Below are 17,734 nucleotides of genomic sequence, written 5' to 3' on the forward strand. Positions count from 1 at the left end.
TACTGCACCGCACCCCACCCATGTACACCAGGGTAGGGCTGACAGAAGCTTCAACCTCCCCTGCCACCCCCCCCCCCCCCCCCCCCACACACACACACACACACCCTCTTCAACTACCAACATGTGGACTCCCTCCCAACTCTGCCCTCTTCATCTCTCTCCTTCTTTGTCACCCACCCTCCATCCCACTGCTGTCTGTCCCTACCCCTCCTCCTCCTCTCTCTCTCTCTCTCTCTCTCTCTCTGTATCTCCTTCTGCCCTACAACAGATCTGCGATTAGCCCCCTTCTCCGCCCATTTGCCACTGGAGGGGCCCCTTTGAAACAGCCTGCTCAGGGGGATGATGCGGGGGAGCACCCCGGTCCCCAGGGGAGAGGGGATGAATGAGGGCTGGCTTGTGCCAGGCACAGGGCCGTCCTCGTCCCCTTGTCCTCGTCCACCTCACCTCCCCCTCTCATCTCATCTCCACTCCTCTTCTCTCCTCCACCCACTCCTATCTCTCCTGCCCTGCACCTCTCCACCAGCTAATTATGCAGCAGCAGCAGCAGCAGATGGAGAAGTGCAGCATGGACCGAGTTGCCGGGTAGACTTTGGGGGTCTTGTGGTTAGGGGCCTCCTGGCCCTCTCCCTCTCTCACTCTCTCACTTTCTCTCTCTCCCTCTCTCTGTTGGGTGGTTTGCTGCCACTGGTTGTCTGAAAGAGGACAATGGGGTGGTATTATTGAGGCAGGATTATTTGATTACCTCTCTGGCTGCTTAGTCGAAGCAGAAGGTCCTGTGGGGACAGGGGAACAGGTTCATCTGTGGCTTGTGTCAGTGTTTTAGACTGAGCAGCCCATGCAACAGAGATCTCAACTCATCTGTCCTAAGAGCGCTTTAAAATGCACTTTTAAAAAATTAAATCAAAGTCTGATTGACTATGTTGAGATATTAACTATTTAAGGCACTGTGGAATGATTTTCATCCAAAATGCATGTCAGTATCAAGCTTTTAAAAACGTTCTGCTTGAGTTGGTTTATTAGTTAGTCACAATTGCATGTAAGGGTTTTAGTTTAACTTTGTCGTTTGTTTAAAATGTAACATTGTGCACAATACTGCTTTTAAGAAAGTCCAACAAAATTTGGCTTCAACAGCACTTTATTTTAAATATATGGCTATTGAATTCAATATTGATGTTATAAGAGCTGCTCACAGTTTTAGCTGAAACATGAAATCTAGGCATTGACATTAACTGGTTGAAATAACTGTTATGACATGACTTAAGATGTGAAAAACGAAGTTCATTTACAGCAAACGTACAGCTATGTAGTCATTTTTTGTGATCTTTGACTAGGAAATGAAACATAAAACTAAACTAAGTTTAGTATCTTTACTATAGCAAACTATTATTGAAAGGGGGGTTACAAATTATTTGATTTCAATTATAAATCAGGTTAATTAGGTTAATGATATGCAACCCAATTATCCTGGATCACACAAATAAACACATGGAAGAAGTCCAAGGTATCAACTACATACTATGGTAAATTCATTAGAACATGAATTGGCAATGTATACAGTATACCACATGGATGTTGTAACACATGACCAAAACATTGAAAGTCACATGGCTCTGGCCTGGCAACAGCCTTTCTTGTGGGTAACCAATCACAGAGCTGGTCTACTATATCCAGGAAAAGACACCTTTTATCCTCTTGGCCAATCAGTGAGTGTGTTTGGTCTCCAGATGTCACTTGGGTGCATGTCGGGGTGAAGGTGGGGGCTGGGGCTATATTGGGCCTATGGTATGTCAGCTCAGGAAGTAACATTTTTACCAAATCCCACTTCCTAAGCCTCTATACTTGTCTGTACTACTACTACATACACAATGTTCTGATGATCATTCATTCCACTGAAACTTGCCTGACCTAAATAGAAGGAGTATGGCTTTGCCATGGGCTGTCAGAGTTTCAGTCTAGTTTTCTGATTGTTGTTTTCATCAAAACTAATGGCACCAACCGTGTATCTGAAACATAGCGTAACAGATTCTGATGTCCAATAGGATGACTTTCTAGCTATTTATGGTATAGTGCAGTGAGTTGCAGAACCATTCTGGGTGGGTCGCAAAGCTTGTGGTTAAAAAACAAAAATAGAATTACCCATTAGAAACGCTACCCTATCAGATCTAATGTCGGAACTTTATTTTGATAGACATTATTTGAATGACAGTCATTTCAATGGACATAGACAATGTCTGTGACAGGCCATGTTAGATATTCTTTTAGTGGTACATACAGCAAAACAACCCTGAGTATTTGAAGCATGGCTCCACTTATGTTGAGAACAACAAGGGACAGAAACCCCAAAGTGTGGTGTGCAATGAATTGCTGGCACATGAGAGCATGAAACCATCAAAGCTAAAACGCCACATGGAAACAAAGCTCCCAATCAAAGACAAACCTGCCGAATACTTTGAAAGTGACACAGGAGTTGAGGACTTTGCAAATGTGCCATCAGCATGTTCCAAACAATTACATGCACTCCACACGTCCTACCTGGTAGCTCACTGCATCAGTTGGTTTAAACGCTAACGTATGGGTCCGTCTTAGTGACCATGGGTAACCAAGGGTACCAAGGCCAGACCAGTTAAGAAACACTGGTATAGTGTATGTTTATTTTCTTATCAGACAACACTGAAGTATAATTTGCCTTTCTTAAGAGACAAAATATGGGCCTGACTATATGGTGGGAATATACATATCAAACTCAACTATTCACCAGGACCTGTATAGTGGGGTCTTTTCTTAGTGAAATTTATTTTGTTGGTTGATAGTCACCAAATCCCACTGCCCCTACCACCTGCCTAAAAAATTGCATAACAGGTTCTTATTGACCACTTGAGCAACTTTCTGGTGGTTGGGGTAAAGAAATTAGTGACTGATAACACTGAATTCGCTTGCCCTGTCGTGAATGACAAAATATTTAACTGACAGAAATGAGCTGAAGTGGTTGCTTTGATGCTTAAAGATACCCAAAATTAGCAGCGCAATGAATGGCACTACTAACTTAACAGCTAAGGGTTCAGGGTGTGTTGGAGGGTAATTTGGCCGCTTGTGTCAAGTAAAGCTCTAAGACTCGCTTCTTATGACTCTTAACTACAAATCTCAGCCTTTTGTTCAACTCAGCAGAAACAACTTTACACAAGGTGAAATTCATTCTTACTTTCCTTTATTTCTTGTTTTTTTTTCTTTCTTTTTTCTACAACAATACAAATAATGGTTGCAAATTATAATGACAATAATAATGCAGTAATCTTAACAAATTCTAAAGTGAAACCTTTAGAGATTAATGACAATTCTGGAAAGTGAGAAACATTCTTGCAGAGCAGAGTGTCTTCCCTTGGCTCCGCAGTGCTTATCTTTAAAAATGAGCAAGATGTTAAGTCCATTTTTAAAAAAAGCATGCTTCATTCGACGACCACTTCGTCCACTGCGTGTACAAACGCATGCGATATTTGCTCTGTGGCAAGGCCACAGCCGCAAAACTCGCTTCTCCTTCCTCTCCAAACCTCATCCGCACAAAGAATGAGGGCCATTGTGTCGCTCTCGTGGCATGCCTGCCCCTGGTTCACATAAAGAACCTGGGTCAGCTTGGCATGGACGGTACAAGGCGCGACGATAACCGCGAGGGCCACTCGGGCATAACCTCGCGGTGCCTGGACTGAGATCCTCCTCAGGAGTATCCAGGAAAATTTGCATCATCCTGTCAAGTAGGATGAGTATTCCTTCAGGTTTAAAGCATCTCGATCAGAGAAGAGTATAGGCCCAGTTCAACGCTCAGGCAGAGTGATCTCTGGGACCCACTCGTTGAAGCTGCGGCTTTCTTCGCAGAACAGGTGCAGCTTCTCGAGGGCCGGATCCTCCCAAGAACCTTCAGTAGGGTTCTGTAGAGAAGGAAAGAGATTAAATATTAGTGTCATTGCAATGACTTGTGCCACTGTGAATCCACACAAATCTGACAAAAGGTGAGCTGTGTGAAGGCTGACTTGATTTGAAACATACCGAGATGAGGACACAGTGGGCGTCCTCCATATGTTCAGATTTGTCCCCAACAATCTTTGCGATGCGCTGCATGTCATTGACTCTCACAATGCTGATGTCGTTGTCAAAGCAGAAAGCTTGGATGAGAGTGAAGTGAATCTGAAGAGCTATATCACATTCGAAGGCATCAGTTGCCAGCACACAGAAAGACACACTGTCAGGGTCTCTGTTGAAAATGAAAGAAGAAAATGATTAGTTTATGCCATTTTAATGCAACAAAAACCAAATGTTATTGACTTATTTAAATATCATAATTATGTCCCTAAAAAGTTACTTACTCGTTCATTATTTTTGCACACTCGTAGACTCCAACGGTAACACGACCGTCAGCTTGGGCATTCTGGAGAGCCTCCTTCAAAGTTTTGCCAGTGTTCATCTTAGCGTTTAGCAAGTGAATGAAAGATGTAGAGTGGTTGAATTCGAACTGAGTCGAGAAGAGTTTGACTCCTTCATGGAACGTGGCCACTACTTATAGTCAGCCACTGGCACGCGTTTGCACCGAACTTTGTGATTGGCTGTTCGAAGATAATGCAACCCCCCTTCTCCGGCGCGTGCCTGCACACACAATCAAGACTTCTGAAAGAAATCTTGATGAATAGATCAAAACTGAAGCACACGTCTGCCAAAATAGAGAGAGGCGTTGAATAAAGTGAAAACGTACAGATTGTACAGTGGATTCGGATATCTTTAAGATTACCGGAAATTCGATGAATTCATTTTGATACATTTACTCGTGCTCAGAACTGGGCTACTTACTCAAAGTCTGAAGTGTAAAGGGAGCCATTTGAATTTAACCAGACAGTGTATAGTTTAACTGAGCTGTTGCGTTTATTTCTGGTATGTATTTTAAGTAAGCTTAACTGTCTATAGACCTAAGACGTGGATCTTTAGATCTTCTGAATTGTACATAAATGTAACTTTGCATGTGAGGCAGAAATGAGATAGGCTGTAGAGCCTAACATTCAAACTTTGCAGGTTTGATGATGGAAACGCCTAATTAAAAAAGTCATGGCAATTCCTGTATGGGGGGTTGTCTGACACGCGCCTCTCTTTGCAAAGGTGGATTTAGTGGAGTGACTTGCGGCGCGTGGCATCTGGAGGCGCTTGCTGTTTCTCCATGGCAACAGGACCCATCTGTCCTTGGGGGTTGGTAAGGGGGTCGCTGAGGCAAACTTGTCTGTATCCAACTCAAGATGATTATCTGCACCTGCGGGTTAAGCGTCCAATGGATCGCCCAATCGGGCTTATCTTTTAGTCAAAACAATATAGTTATTTGGTGCGCAATTCAGTCATATGGAAGACAAAAGGCTATATCTGTACGTATCTGCATGTCTTTTCAAGTTGAATGTAATGTTAATACATTAGTATTGTACAAAATTAGAATATTGTTGTGGAGAAGGGAGAGGCAGAAATAAAAACAAGGCAGACTGAATGCCTTATAATAAATGTCTAAAATGTCACAGCACGTCAGCAGTAGAACAGACTAATCTGCATCCATACAAAGGCAAATTTTAAGATATAGGGCTAGCACACTCGGTCAGAGGGGTGTGTACTTTGGAACACCTGTCACTTGCCCCGGCGACGGGGAGGTCGTGGTGTGTAGGGTCGCAAGGGGGCCCCCTGAGCTGCAGATGTGACTGCAGAACAATGCACGGCCACCGAACTGCACGCGTCTCATTCTTTCTGTCGGCTGACTATGTTAATAAGTTTTGTGGGCATTGCAAACCCGATGACACTCCAGCATATATGTATAGGTGTATGTGATGTGGATATCCATATAACTGATAACTTTTCAAATTATACATCTTAAATGCAACGTTTTATGATAACTAATACAGGGTTAATTGAATACGTTCATCACATATTGCATTACATATAACTTATTTTCCTCTAACAAGACGCCCAGGAAAACCTGCATAATTTTATGCAGGCCTAGAAGGGTTTTTTAGCGCCCAGATATTCAAGAATGCAAGATACAACAAACACCGTACTTAATACGGACAGGAACTTTAGCTACAGATTAAAAACTAAAAGTTAGATTGCACAGGGCAAAATTAGAATCAACCCCATTGAGAGACAGCAGACTGTTCTGGCCAACGAATGTAAAGACGCGCGAACAATAGCGATGCGTGCTGCAGGGTCGCGAGGGGTGAATGGGTGTATGTCCATTGCGAGACTTGTCCATCTGCTCGGCTCACAGTAGTAACAATAAGCCTGAATCAGTCACCGTCAACTTGTTATCGGTGCACCACCAGCTTTACTTGCAAAAGTTTAATGACTCTAAAACATTTAGTATATATTTGCAAAACTACACGTATTAACCGGGTACGACTGATAACATTTGTAAAAAAGGGCGAGCATATGCATGTAGAATGTTTTAGGACTCGCATTCGACTTTCGACTGACTCGCACCGGTTGCTCTCACTGTTACCTTGTCGAAATGGGTAACGCTAATGTCGCCAATTTTGTGCATGATGTGCAACTTTACTTTCATGCAACCTGCAGGCCTAATCACATCAACACAACAAACTTTGACCATTAATAAATTAGGCCAGTAGCACAGATTTAGAAGGTCTGCTGGTGGTCACGTGGTCGGTGGCTTGCAGCGCAGATTGTGCGGCAGGGCGTCATGGCACGCGCTTCTCATTTGCATTTGTATAGGCCCCACAATAATAGAAGTTTCTGAACTCACAATAGGGTCGTTTCAGCCTGCCTCCACAGATGGCCACACTCCACCTGTCTCCTACGAAGGGGGGTGAGGGGGGGCTTTTTTTTTTAATGCACACTCACTTTCACCATATTTTGCTTCATGTTATAGTTGTACCTTTCACTTTTAAACCTTTATAAATGTTACTTATAGGGCGACCATGCACATATATTGTTTGCATATTTGCACATGTGCATGAACATGGTAGAAAATATAACTGAACGAATGTGGCATACACATAAACCATAAGCAGGGCATAGAATTTCAACATAAACAAAGCATGGAGTTTCAACAAAACGCCACAACTTCACAACTTTAAACATCAACGTTAAACCCTTCTTCTTTGCGGCAGTTTGACATCACAAAGACGTTACTGGTGTTAAGAGATATCGCTGATAAAGTTGATATTATTTTCTTGCAGAATTATATTTTTGCTTAGAATATGCAAAGTTGGCAAAGAAAATATATGGCATTACGATCCTCATCAATCTGCCACGAGCCTAAGTGCGACAATAACATTAGCATACCAATGCACTATTCAGGTCAGCCAATCAGAAGAGAGGCTATTCACCGGACCCACGAGCCTCACAGTATATATAGTGCGCACAGTCCAGTCCATCTTCACTCCGATCTCAGGAAATCTCATCTACTCTTTCTCACAAACGCTACTTGTGGAATTACAATTGCCATCATGACTCTTGAGGAAGTTATCGTCCAGAAGCCTATCGAGAGAGCCCAGTGCACCGGCAAAGCATTGGAAGAAGTGCTGGAGACTGCCAAAGCCAATGACTGCCTAACCATCGGCGTCTACGAATCTGCTAAAGTGATGAACATGTAAGTATAGCCTACAACAAGATACTTTCAGCTAAACTAAAGTCAGATTATTGATGAACACTTATTGAATCTGTGCATTTGACTAAATGACTCACTTTGCTCTTCTTACTTTTACAGTGATCCTGACAGCGTCTCTTTCTGCGTGCTGGCCACTGATGAGGAGTTCGAGTGTGACATCGCTCTTCAGATTCATTTCACCCTCATCCAGGCTTTCTGTTTCGACAACGATATCAGCATCGTCAGAGTCAGTGACATGCAACGCCTTGCTGAGATTGTTGGCGATAAATCTGAACAACTTGATGATGCCCACTGCGTCCTCATCACGGTATGTATGAGCCTTAACAAACGCAGCCTACCTTCTGAAGCAGCTTTGAACAAAATTTAATGGAATATATTGTGGAATAGTCACTAATGTGTCTGTGTTTTCTGTTAACAGAACCCTGCTGAAGGTTCTTGGGAGGATCCAGCCCTCGACAAGCTGCACCTGTTCTGCGAAGAAAGCCGCAGCCTCAACGACTGGGTCCCAGAGATCACTCTGCCTGAGCGTTGAACTGGGCCTATACTCTTCTCTGATCGAGATGCTGTAAACCTGAAGGAATACTCATCCTACTTGACAGGATGATGCAACTTTTCCTGCATCCCTGGATACTCCTGAGGAGGATCTCAGTCCAGGCACCGCGAGGTTATGCCCGAGTGGCCCTCGCGGTTATCGTCGCGCCTCGTACCGTCCATGCCAAGCTGACCCAGGTTCTTTATGTGAACCAGGGGCAGGCATGCCACGAGAGCGACACAATGGCCCTCATTCTTTGTGCGGATGAGGTTTGGAGAGGAAGGAGAAGCGAGTTTTGCGGCTGTGGCCTTGCCACAGAGCAAATATCGCATGCGTTTGTACACGCAGTGGACGAAGTGGTCGTCGAATGAAGCATGCATTTTTAAAAATGGACTTAACATCTCGCTCCCTTTTAAAAATCAGCTTTGCAGAGTCAGAGGATACTTCTCTGTGCTCTGCAAGAATGTTTCTCACTTTCCAGAATTGTCTTAAATCTCTAAAGGTTTCACTTTAGAATTTGTAACGAAACATAATTATGTATTTTGAAACTTTAATATTTTTTTTTATTTGAAATATTAATAAACTAAATGAACTAAATTTGCCGTTGTGTCTGTCATGTGTCTCTTGTTACAATTTAGCATTAAAAAGTTTACAACACACTCACTCACACACACACACACACACACTCACACAGTAGTTTACAACATGCACACTTGTCAGGCTCCAGCAGAGAAAATAGTAAATGTTTGGGGACGGAGCAGCGGCGCAAAAAAGAAAGGGGCGGGGAAAGTTTTAATGCAGCACCAAATTTGCATAGCAGGCGGCAGAGGCTGTCAGCTGCCTCGCTGATCTGCAGGTGTATGGCGTGAATACAATGGCAGACCTCTGCACCGTCATATCGGGAGGCCCACACAAGGGAGCTATTGTAAAGGCCAGCAGATGTCTGCGTAGCGACGCCACTCCATCTGCCACGGTCTGCAGATGGGAGGTGTCGGGGGCTCTAGGGGGCGCGGGTAGGGGTAGCTGTCATATGGTGCACTGTCAGCTGCTGCTTTGTTTACCCCCGAGCCATAGATTTTCTTGAAAGCATGACTACACAGACAGTTTTGCAAATTGCGATAAAGTTAGAATACGTTGCAAACCACATAAGACTTTCAAAAAGTGTGTTTATTTGCAAAAATACAAAATAATTGCGTTCATTGTGCATTGGCAATACAAGGTCCATGTCCATACACGTCCTTCTTTTCTGACTGTCTCACATCATTACATTGATATTACAACAGCAAATTATTTGCCTATAAAAGAAATATATTCTAACACAACTATTATTTTACATGTTACATATTTCACATATTATTTACAGTTATGGGTCTTTCAAAAGGGGACTAAATGCATATCTGTTTAACATGCACTTAGTTAATGAAGCGTTTCTTATGCGTTATGGTTTGTATATTATAGTATTTGTTTATTTGTATTAGGTTATTGATTGAATTGACATTGTTGTTTATTATTATTATTCTCCTTAATGCAGTCTTATACCAACATTTTAAACTGTTCACTGTTAAATGTAACTATTGTATTGTTGTTATTTCTATGTCGCTTTGGATGAAAGCGTCTACCAAATCCCATAACCATAACCATAACATGATACTTACCATTCATTTTGCTGCAGTATTCTATGCAAGAAATGAGCTCTCTTTGTGCTTCAAAACATTGTGCAATGTGCCCATCCATAAAAGTTGTGGGTCTATTTAGGCAAATATCTGTTTAGTCCTATCATGCAATGACACAAAACTTTGATGTGTGCCGCAGGCCCCTATAGGCACGCAGACTGTCCCTTTTAGGGTCTTTCACCACACCCTCGATGACCGGTAGACTCTCTACTCCGCGACTTCTCTGAGCGCGGTGGAGCAGGATGCGGTAGACCCCAGTGATGGCACAGCGGCTTCCTTTGCCCTGGTTGTTGTTGATGTGCTCCATGGTGATGCCCAGCTCCTCCATTCGTGCCTTGACCTCCTCCTCCTCCTCCTGCAGGTCGTTCGGGTCAGCGTCGATCAGGTAGGTGGGGTTGAGCTTCAGCGGCGCGGGCGGCCGGCACATCTCCACCGGCAGCAGCCACTCGCAGCCCAGCATTTGGTCCAGGGCGAAGCGGTCAGCTGGCTCCTGGCGCAGGATGCCCCGGATCAGCCGCTGGCACGGCGCCGACATCCACGTGGGGATGGAGTAGGTGCCCTCCAGGATGCAGCGTCGCAGCTTGCTGACCGTGTCCGCCCGGAAGGGCATGGTGCCCGTCACCATGAAGTACAGCAGCACCCCCATGGCCCAGATGTCCACGGGCGGCCCGACGTAGTTGTCGTCACGGAAGAGCTCGGGGGCGGCGTACGGGGGAGAGCCACAAAAAGTGTCCAAGATGTCGCTCCGATGCTTGACCCTGGTGCTAAAGCCTAGGTCGGCCACCTTGATACAGGCATCGCAGGTGAACAGCACATTCTCTGCTTTCAGATCTCGATGAATGACATTATTTTCATGCTGGTAACAGAGAAGGAAGTATTAATATAACACTAAAATTAAACTAAAATAAGCATGAATGTTCTTTATAGGACAGGCACATGTATATCCCTAAATTACATTACATTACGTTTAGCAGACACTTCTTGACCAAAGTGACTTACATGTTAGCTATAGGGCAGTTCCAGCGTTATGGATGTGACAATTGGACTCATATTGGTAAACAAAATGCCTTAGAGTGGGGGCAAAATTAGTATCAGTGAATTAATTTCCATAACTTTTAATGCAACCTCTGTCCTCTGAATACTGAGAAATCCTCAAATTTCATATAATCAATTTCATCCTAAGAATACAAGGCATTTTATCAGCGTTATGGATGTGACATGAAATGGACACACTTTTGTGAGAGATTACAGGTTTTCTACAAACTCTGTGAATTTTGAAGGAAACTGCCGAAACTATGATATATGTACCATGAAGGAGACTTGAATGAACACAAAAAGTGTTTTTGAAACTATGCGTAATTTTCGTAATGCATTATGTAGGAAAAACTGGTGTTATGGATGTGACAGTTTCACGTTATGGATGTGACGTGTCTGAACCAGTCCTCGACAAACTACATAAAACACATAGTAGTAGTAAAAGTAAAAGTAGTAAATTTTGATATGAAACAATTGAAATAGTAATCATGAAAAACTAGCGATGAAATTATTGCTTCCTCAGTGCCCACTATGATCCACAGGAAGAATCAGGACATTGTGTCATTTAAAATATAAAAAATAAATTATTTTTTTTCTTTTACCGTCATCAATTTTGGTCAGTGATTCCCGGATTACTGAAACACCAGGGAACATGAAACTTGGTGGCCACTCCCCTAAATAACTAGCCCTACCTGAACCGTTGCACCCAAGATGACAAAATATTTATGGTATGTTAGTCTCAAGAGCCCGCATGAACCTAACCCATACCCACTCATTTGTGATTTGCACACATAAAGTACATGCACGTGCACACTCGCACATTCACACACATGCACATGCGCACACACACACACACACGCACGCACGCACAGTCGCACACATACAGACAGGCAAGCACACACACAGACAGGCAAGCACACACACACACATGCACAAACACCCACCCACATGAATGCAGACACATAAACACACACACACAGGCACGCATACGCATGTGGGCATGCAAACACACACGCACACACACACACATAAACACAGGCACGCATATGCACATGCACACACAGACACACACAAAAAAAACACACACACACACACACACACTCTTATAAACAAAAGCAAACTCACATATGCACACACTCATTTACATGCACATGAGTTGTAGGAGATGGAGACAAATTGACAAGCGTGATTTATTTTTGCGAAGAGAATATGCAGGACTGAGAGGCGGTCATATTTTGTACCGCTATGTGGTACATCTAGTTTATTGCTGCCCTTACTCATGTTACTCTGTGGGTATTAGCTACAGAGGACCTGACACTTCAAATGCTGTCATATCGCGTCACATTTAAAATTAAACTGTGTTAAGCAGACGTGAACGGCAGGCTGAACAGATCTGCAACAGAAGGAGGTTGCTATGTTAACTCCAGCTGCCAACACGATAATCCAGTTACTGTACAACATTAGTATGACAGTTACAGGAAGATAATCGCTCAGATTTTTGTTATTAGGCCACTTGAAAATAGGCTATGGCTAGGCTAATCACTGGAGGTATTTTAATATTATGTTTGTTTTGCTAATGGTTAGGCAAGGCCTTCCTGTGGTTTTGATCAACCTAATAATCTTTGAAATGTCAGTTGTAAACACTAGGCCTAAGTTGAAATGCATTGAAACTGACATGCCACCAGAACAGACGTTTTATCGGCTTTGAGGTATAATAAAGTCCCCAGTCTTGTAAATTCACATTATGTAACATGCATAGCGTCACATCCATAACGCACCATTAAAGGTTTTAAAAGTAAGAAAGGGGCACAATTTGGTCATCACACTTTACATTGATATAAATCAGCTTTGCACAGACACTATGGACATTGTCGCATCAACACTGTATGTGTAGCATAAACTTTTCCTATAAAACGTTATGGATGTGACATGGCCATGGAACTTGCTGACTTAAAAACAAAAGCCTTACAAATGTAAGGAGTTGTGCTCTTAAAGGCAAGCTGAGCATAGACATTACTCTACCATTCCTTTGTCAATCTGGAATTTGTCAAATGACACAATTTGTTTAAACATTGGGGCCATTTATCCGCTTTTGAAATATGTATAATATTACCATGTGAAAAATGTTGTTTCTGTATGGTTGCACATCATATATATGATGTAAAAAGAGTGTCATTCTCCATCAAATTCAATCAGATCAGTTACAAACAATAAAATATAGACCTAAATGAAGATTTTAACAACAGTTCTATTTGCGTATCTACAACTTTTTTTTTCCATGGTAAGGATGACCTTTGCATGGAATTGCCCTATATTACAAGGGATCACATTGTCCCTGGAGCAAGTTGGGGTTAAGTGCCTTGCTCAAGGGCACAACGGTGGAAGCCGGGAAATGACCCGACAACTTTCAGGCTACTGCACGCTAGCCCAGCTCCTTAACCACTACAGTACACTACCACTGCCCAAACAGCACACACCAGTGCCTCTCTCTGCTAAATCAACAGACACGCTGCCAAGTGTGGACAGGGATGGACACTAACCATGTGTTTGATGGCAGACAGGATCTGGGCAAAGACTATCTTGCTGACGCCATCTGACAGCCTGCCCTCCGTGGTGATCCTGGTGTGGAGGTCGCCACCTCCAGCATACTCCAGCACCATGTACATCCGGCTGGGCGTCTCCACCACCTCGTACAGGCGCACTACGTTCGGGTGCTGCAGGGTCTCCATGCTCGAGATCTCCCTGGACAGCATGCGCTGGGACTGCCCATCCAGACGGGTCTTGTCCAGAACCTTGATGGCAACCTTGTCTGAATGAAAGAATGCAAACAGGGTCATTGAAGTGTGGGGTTAATCTTCTCATCTCATTTTTAAGGGACAGCCTTCTGTGCCAGGCTTGGCTGCTTTCCTTTCAGTCAGTGCCTGCCAAAAGCCTTCCTTCTCTGTATTTGGCATGGCAGAAGGCACACTGTTTGGTTGCCTTGGCCAGACCTCAGTACCTTTCAATTGCGTGCTCTCTTTTAATCCTCATGGTTGTCAGCAGTGCTTCTCTTCAAGCCAAACTGGCTCATGGTCATCAGCAATGTTCCTAATAGGGCCAAACCTTTTCATCTTTATGCTGATTCCACTCCCTCTCAATCAAAAGTAAGAAACACCTCCAGAGCATTGTGTACACAAGGTCTAAAATCATTGGCCACCCTCTTCAGTCTCTGACATCACTGCACGACAAGGAAAACACTAAGGAAAGCCAACTGCATCCTAGAAGACTCTACCCTTGTCCTACGTAGAGTTTTTGAATGGCTGCCCTCTGGCAGGTGTCTGCGCTGTCCTTTGGCTAGGACTAACAGGAGGAAGGCTACCTTTACTTTTGAGGCTATTTGCCTTTTGAACTTGAATAATGCTCCAAGCCCCCTCCTCCTCTATCTACTGGGACTAATCCCCCTTACACCCCCACCCCCGTCTGTCTTTTTTCCCTTTTGTCCTGTCTTATATGTTGTGTTATGTCTTATATGTCACTATGCCTGCATGGAGAAAAGGCCTATCGGGGATAAATAAAGTTTTTTGAACTGAATTGAATTGAATTGAAACTGGCACAATCACCTTGGCAGACAATTTATCTACAAACTAACTTTATTTATTTTTTTATTCAGTTATGATGAGAATATCCATAAATGACTCAGCTATACACATTAAATTATGTGTGTGTGTCAATACAATGACTAATAGAATGTAAAAAGATATCAGAACCATCGTTGTCTTGTCTTTAATTATGTGCCTATATGCATATAGTTATGTGTCTTGTCTTTATTTACTGTATGTGCTTCTTGTCATTAGTTATGTGCCTAAATGTGTGTTCCATAATGCTCCCTAATTTAATGTAAAGTGTCCAGACAGATATCGGGAAACCCGGCTTTAGAAAGTAAAAATTCCAACCAGATATTTGCTCCATCTATTCACTGTTGATTCTTATTAGCTACACTCTTCAGCCAGGTAGACGAGCTAATTAGTAAAATCATCTGTTTTGGATGCACAGGTACCTTTATTTTCTGAAGCCAGGTTTCCCATCTCTGATTACCAACAAGCCAAAGAGTGTTTTTGGGTTACTTTCTTACCTTTTGTGAGTGCATGGAAGGCCAGCTTGACCTTGGAGAAGCTTCCGTAGCCAATCTGTCCACGAACCTGGTAGAAGCCCACCCTGCGGCCTACCAGTACTTCCTTAATGGTCTTCTCATCGTGGCACATGTTCATGGTCAGGCGCTCCAGAGGCGTCAGATGCTTCTTTAGACCCCCTTCCTCCTCGTCCTTTGCGCATTCGGACTCGGACAGGCTCCAGAGGCTGTGGCGGGTCACTGGCCCCGTCAGGACCACCTGGTTGGCGCCCACAGGCATGGCTGTGCTCTAGGCTTACAGAAGAGCAGCGGGGAAACAACAACTAATGGCAGCTGGTAGCAAAACACAGGTCCTCATCTGCTGCAAGCTGTGCTGTGGGAATCCAGAGAAATTTGAGTGTATTTCCACACAGCGTTTATGTCCAAAGATATGTGTGGGTCCTACAAGTAAAGATACACATTTTTAGTCATGTTGCAGCTGATCATGCAAGTATGTGCTTGTCTATCAACTTGTCTATTGTAAGTGACCTCTCATTGATACATACCCATTATCACTCATGCATGTTATCAAATCAAACATTTTGAAAATATTTTGCATGTCTTGCAAGTATGTAGTGTGTGATGGACAAAATGTCTTCCATCACAGGTGATCATCATACTGCCATCATGGATTTAAAATAAGCATATAGTTAAAATACTTAGTACTTGCTGGTTCATAATTGTCTGGCATCAAGATGAATATCTTACCCTTTGTTGCCCAGCTGTCAGGGGAATAACAGGCTTTTTAGCTCCTCTCTCATAATCACAGGCATCTCAAAGGCAATCCAAGGCTTCAGGGCCCACTAATGAGTCTCAGATTCAGTGTTCACTGTCCAAAATCCAACTGCATTCTAGTAATTCAAAAGCTTCACAAAAACATTCTTCACAGCAAAGAATTCTCCTTACTCCTCTCAGGGATGTGAAATGCTGTGCCGAGTGTTAGGTACAGGGAGCCTTTGATACAGGGAATCCCGACACTTTTGTTTGTATTTCTTCTAGAGGAGCCTTTGGGGATGCAGCCGTCTTCTCTCTCCATCATTCCTCATTCCTCTACTGTGCACTGATTCTCTGAGGAACAGCCTGGATTAGGAAGGTGTCATGTTTCTTAATCTTCTGGTTTAATTTAGGTGTACCTTAATCCCTTTAGACAAGAAAAAAACAAAGGCATACGACAAAAGAGACTAGACAGTGTCTTGTTTTCAATAAAGTTGTTTACTGGTATATAATAGTTTTCTTTTAAATCTTTTAAATAAACATACTGCCATAAGTGCTTCCATTATCTATCTGGTTGTTTGACAAACTTGGCATAGCCTAAATCCCAAGAATCCCTGTGGTCCTTCAACTATGTTGACCTATGATGCGTCAATGTACGTTCAGACATTACGCAACGGCTTTGCTGTAGCCTAAACAAGATTAGCGCCAGGCCTAACGCACCACAGTTCAAGCCTTCATAGCTTAGCTCCCAGCCGCTAGGATGGCTTGCACCGTTCCCGCCTCTGCGATAGGTGTGCTCATTCAGGTGCGTTCCCCATGTGAGGAAACCCTTGGCTAAAGCACATTCCACACAGGTGGACAACACGTTTATGCAGCAATGACAAGGCATTTATTTCACCAGTACTGCTCATTCATCAACATCTCCCTGTAAGACAGGGTTTTCACCTTGACTCCTTTAAATATCAAACTAAAGTCGTCATTAGTACTATTACACAGTACACAGAATTGATTAAAGAATTGTTTTAACCTGAGAAGTGCATCAGTTGTTGACAAAAATATAAATTGTAAAATCTTTTGCAAGGACTTTTCACACACAAAACACGTCTGGCTGACTTGCATCTTTGCAAATGCCATAACTGAAATTAACTTACAAATACAATGGAAAATCAGTTCCACCATCCAGGGAAAAAATGAGGGGGTTATGCACAGGTTCCCTAGTAATACTTGACTGACTTCCAGCATCTGCAAGGACAGGGATTTTCCGTGCCATTCAGTGTTCTCTTTCAACGGATTTAAGTGTACTTGGCCTAATTACACTGGGAGGACATGTTATCCTGTTACTGCTGTAACACAAGTTTGTTCCCTGGCTCTCATGGCACCACGTTGTTTTCAATGAGCTCTGTTAATTATGTTTATTATGTTAATTAAGCACATTTTTAGCACATTTCTTTATTTCTATGTTCATTTTGGATGATAGACCTGTGTTCAGTGCAAAATTGACACAAATAGCCATTTTGCATCAGGTCAAATGAAGTGCTACCATATATCTAATAATAATACAATTATGCACTAATGTACATAATATACAGTACCATAATGTATACTCAATAACCAAATTAATACATGGTTAAGGGGGATCAAATGAGATATCCTCCCATGAGAATGTTTACTTTCCCTTTGAGAATAATCCAGACTGTGAACATATGTGTAAGAGATTATTGATCTATGATATGGATTTCCACAACTTTGTTTCGGGCCAGAAGGAGCCCTCCCCCTATGTGCAGCAGTCTTTCCCCATGTTATAGTGACGGGCTGAGAGGGGTCTACAAGAGTGTGGCGTCTGCGTTGATGAGATTAAAAGATTTGGAGGGCGCCTAGTCACGATCTTTACATGTGTGCCGAACTGTTGTTTCAGCCATGCTCCTGTCTGTGTACTCGCTGGTCACCTGCTTGGCCAGTCGTGTGCCGGTATCCAGAACTGGACACAGCCTACTGTA

General features: G+C 43.1%; 3 protein-coding genes across 3 annotated transcripts; 1 reads left to right on the forward strand and 2 right to left on the reverse strand.

Annotated features, from left to right (window-relative positions):
* Positions 1-3,771: 3,771 nt before the first annotated feature.
* On the reverse strand, positions 3,772-4,496 carry LOC121680212 (growth arrest and DNA damage-inducible protein GADD45 gamma-like). Its single transcript, XM_042059436.1, has 3 exons — positions 4,356-4,496; positions 4,039-4,243; positions 3,772-3,920 (listed from the first exon to the last, which is right to left on the reverse strand). Exons 1-3 carry the CDS (start codon positions 4,451-4,453, stop codon positions 3,807-3,809), a joined length of 417 nt encoding a protein of 138 aa, XP_041915370.1. The 5' UTR covers positions 4,454-4,496; the 3' UTR covers positions 3,772-3,806.
* A 2,918-nt stretch (positions 4,497-7,414) lies between these two features.
* Positions 7,415-8,706, forward strand: gadd45gb.1 (growth arrest and DNA-damage-inducible, gamma b, tandem duplicate 1). Its single transcript, XM_042059391.1, has 3 exons — positions 7,415-7,618; positions 7,736-7,943; positions 8,055-8,706. Exons 1-3 carry the CDS (start codon positions 7,476-7,478, stop codon positions 8,166-8,168), a joined length of 465 nt encoding a protein of 154 aa, XP_041915325.1. The 5' UTR covers positions 7,415-7,475; the 3' UTR covers positions 8,169-8,706.
* A 970-nt stretch (positions 8,707-9,676) lies between these two features.
* Positions 9,677-16,022, reverse strand: nim1kb (NIM1 serine/threonine protein kinase). The gene is made up of 4 exons (XM_042060361.1): positions 15,732-16,022; positions 14,988-15,425; positions 13,417-13,685; positions 9,677-10,697 (listed from the first exon to the last, which is right to left on the reverse strand). Exons 2-4 carry the CDS (start codon positions 15,262-15,264, stop codon positions 9,945-9,947), a joined length of 1,299 nt encoding a protein of 432 aa, XP_041916295.1. The 5' UTR covers positions 15,265-15,425; positions 15,732-16,022; the 3' UTR covers positions 9,677-9,944.
* Positions 16,023-17,734: the final 1,712 nt, after the last annotated feature.

This window comes from Alosa sapidissima, chromosome 13 (assembly GCF_018492685.1).
Source record: "Alosa sapidissima isolate fAloSap1 chromosome 13, fAloSap1.pri, whole genome shotgun sequence".
Lineage (NCBI taxonomy): Eukaryota > Metazoa > Chordata > Actinopteri > Clupeiformes > Clupeidae > Alosa > Alosa sapidissima.

Bases quoted from the DNA above. Each gene is read 5' to 3' on its own strand.
- LOC121680212 (XM_042059436.1), bottom strand. From the start codon at position 4,453: ATGAACACTGGCAAAACTTTGAAGGAGGCTCTCCAGAATGCCCAAGCT. The intron at 4,244-4,355 runs GTAAGTAACTTT...CATTTTCAACAG, and splicing joins TGTGCAAAAATAATGAACGA to AGACCCTGACAGTGTGTCTT. The intron at 3,921-4,038 runs GTATGTTTCAAA...CCTTCTCTACAG, and splicing joins CCCACTGTGTCCTCATCTCG to AACCCTACTGAAGGTTCTTG.
- gadd45gb.1 (XM_042059391.1), top strand. From the start codon at position 7,476: ATGACTCTTGAGGAAGTTATCGTCCAGAAGCCTATCGAGAGAGCCCAG. The intron at 7,619-7,735 runs GTAAGTATAGCC...TTACTTTTACAG, and splicing joins TCTGCTAAAGTGATGAACAT to TGATCCTGACAGCGTCTCTT. The intron at 7,944-8,054 runs GTATGTATGAGC...TTCTGTTAACAG, and splicing joins CCCACTGCGTCCTCATCACG to AACCCTGCTGAAGGTTCTTG.
- nim1kb (XM_042060361.1), bottom strand. From the start codon at position 15,264: ATGCCTGTGGGCGCCAACCAGGTGGTCCTGACGGGGCCAGTGACCCGC. The intron at 13,686-14,987 runs GTAAGAAAGTAA...TCTTTCATTCAG, and splicing joins CTTCCATGCACTCACAAAAG to ACAAGGTTGCCATCAAGGTT. The intron at 10,698-13,416 runs GTTAGTGTCCAT...CTCTGTTACCAG, and splicing joins TGTCTGCCATCAAACACATG to CATGAAAATAATGTCATTCA.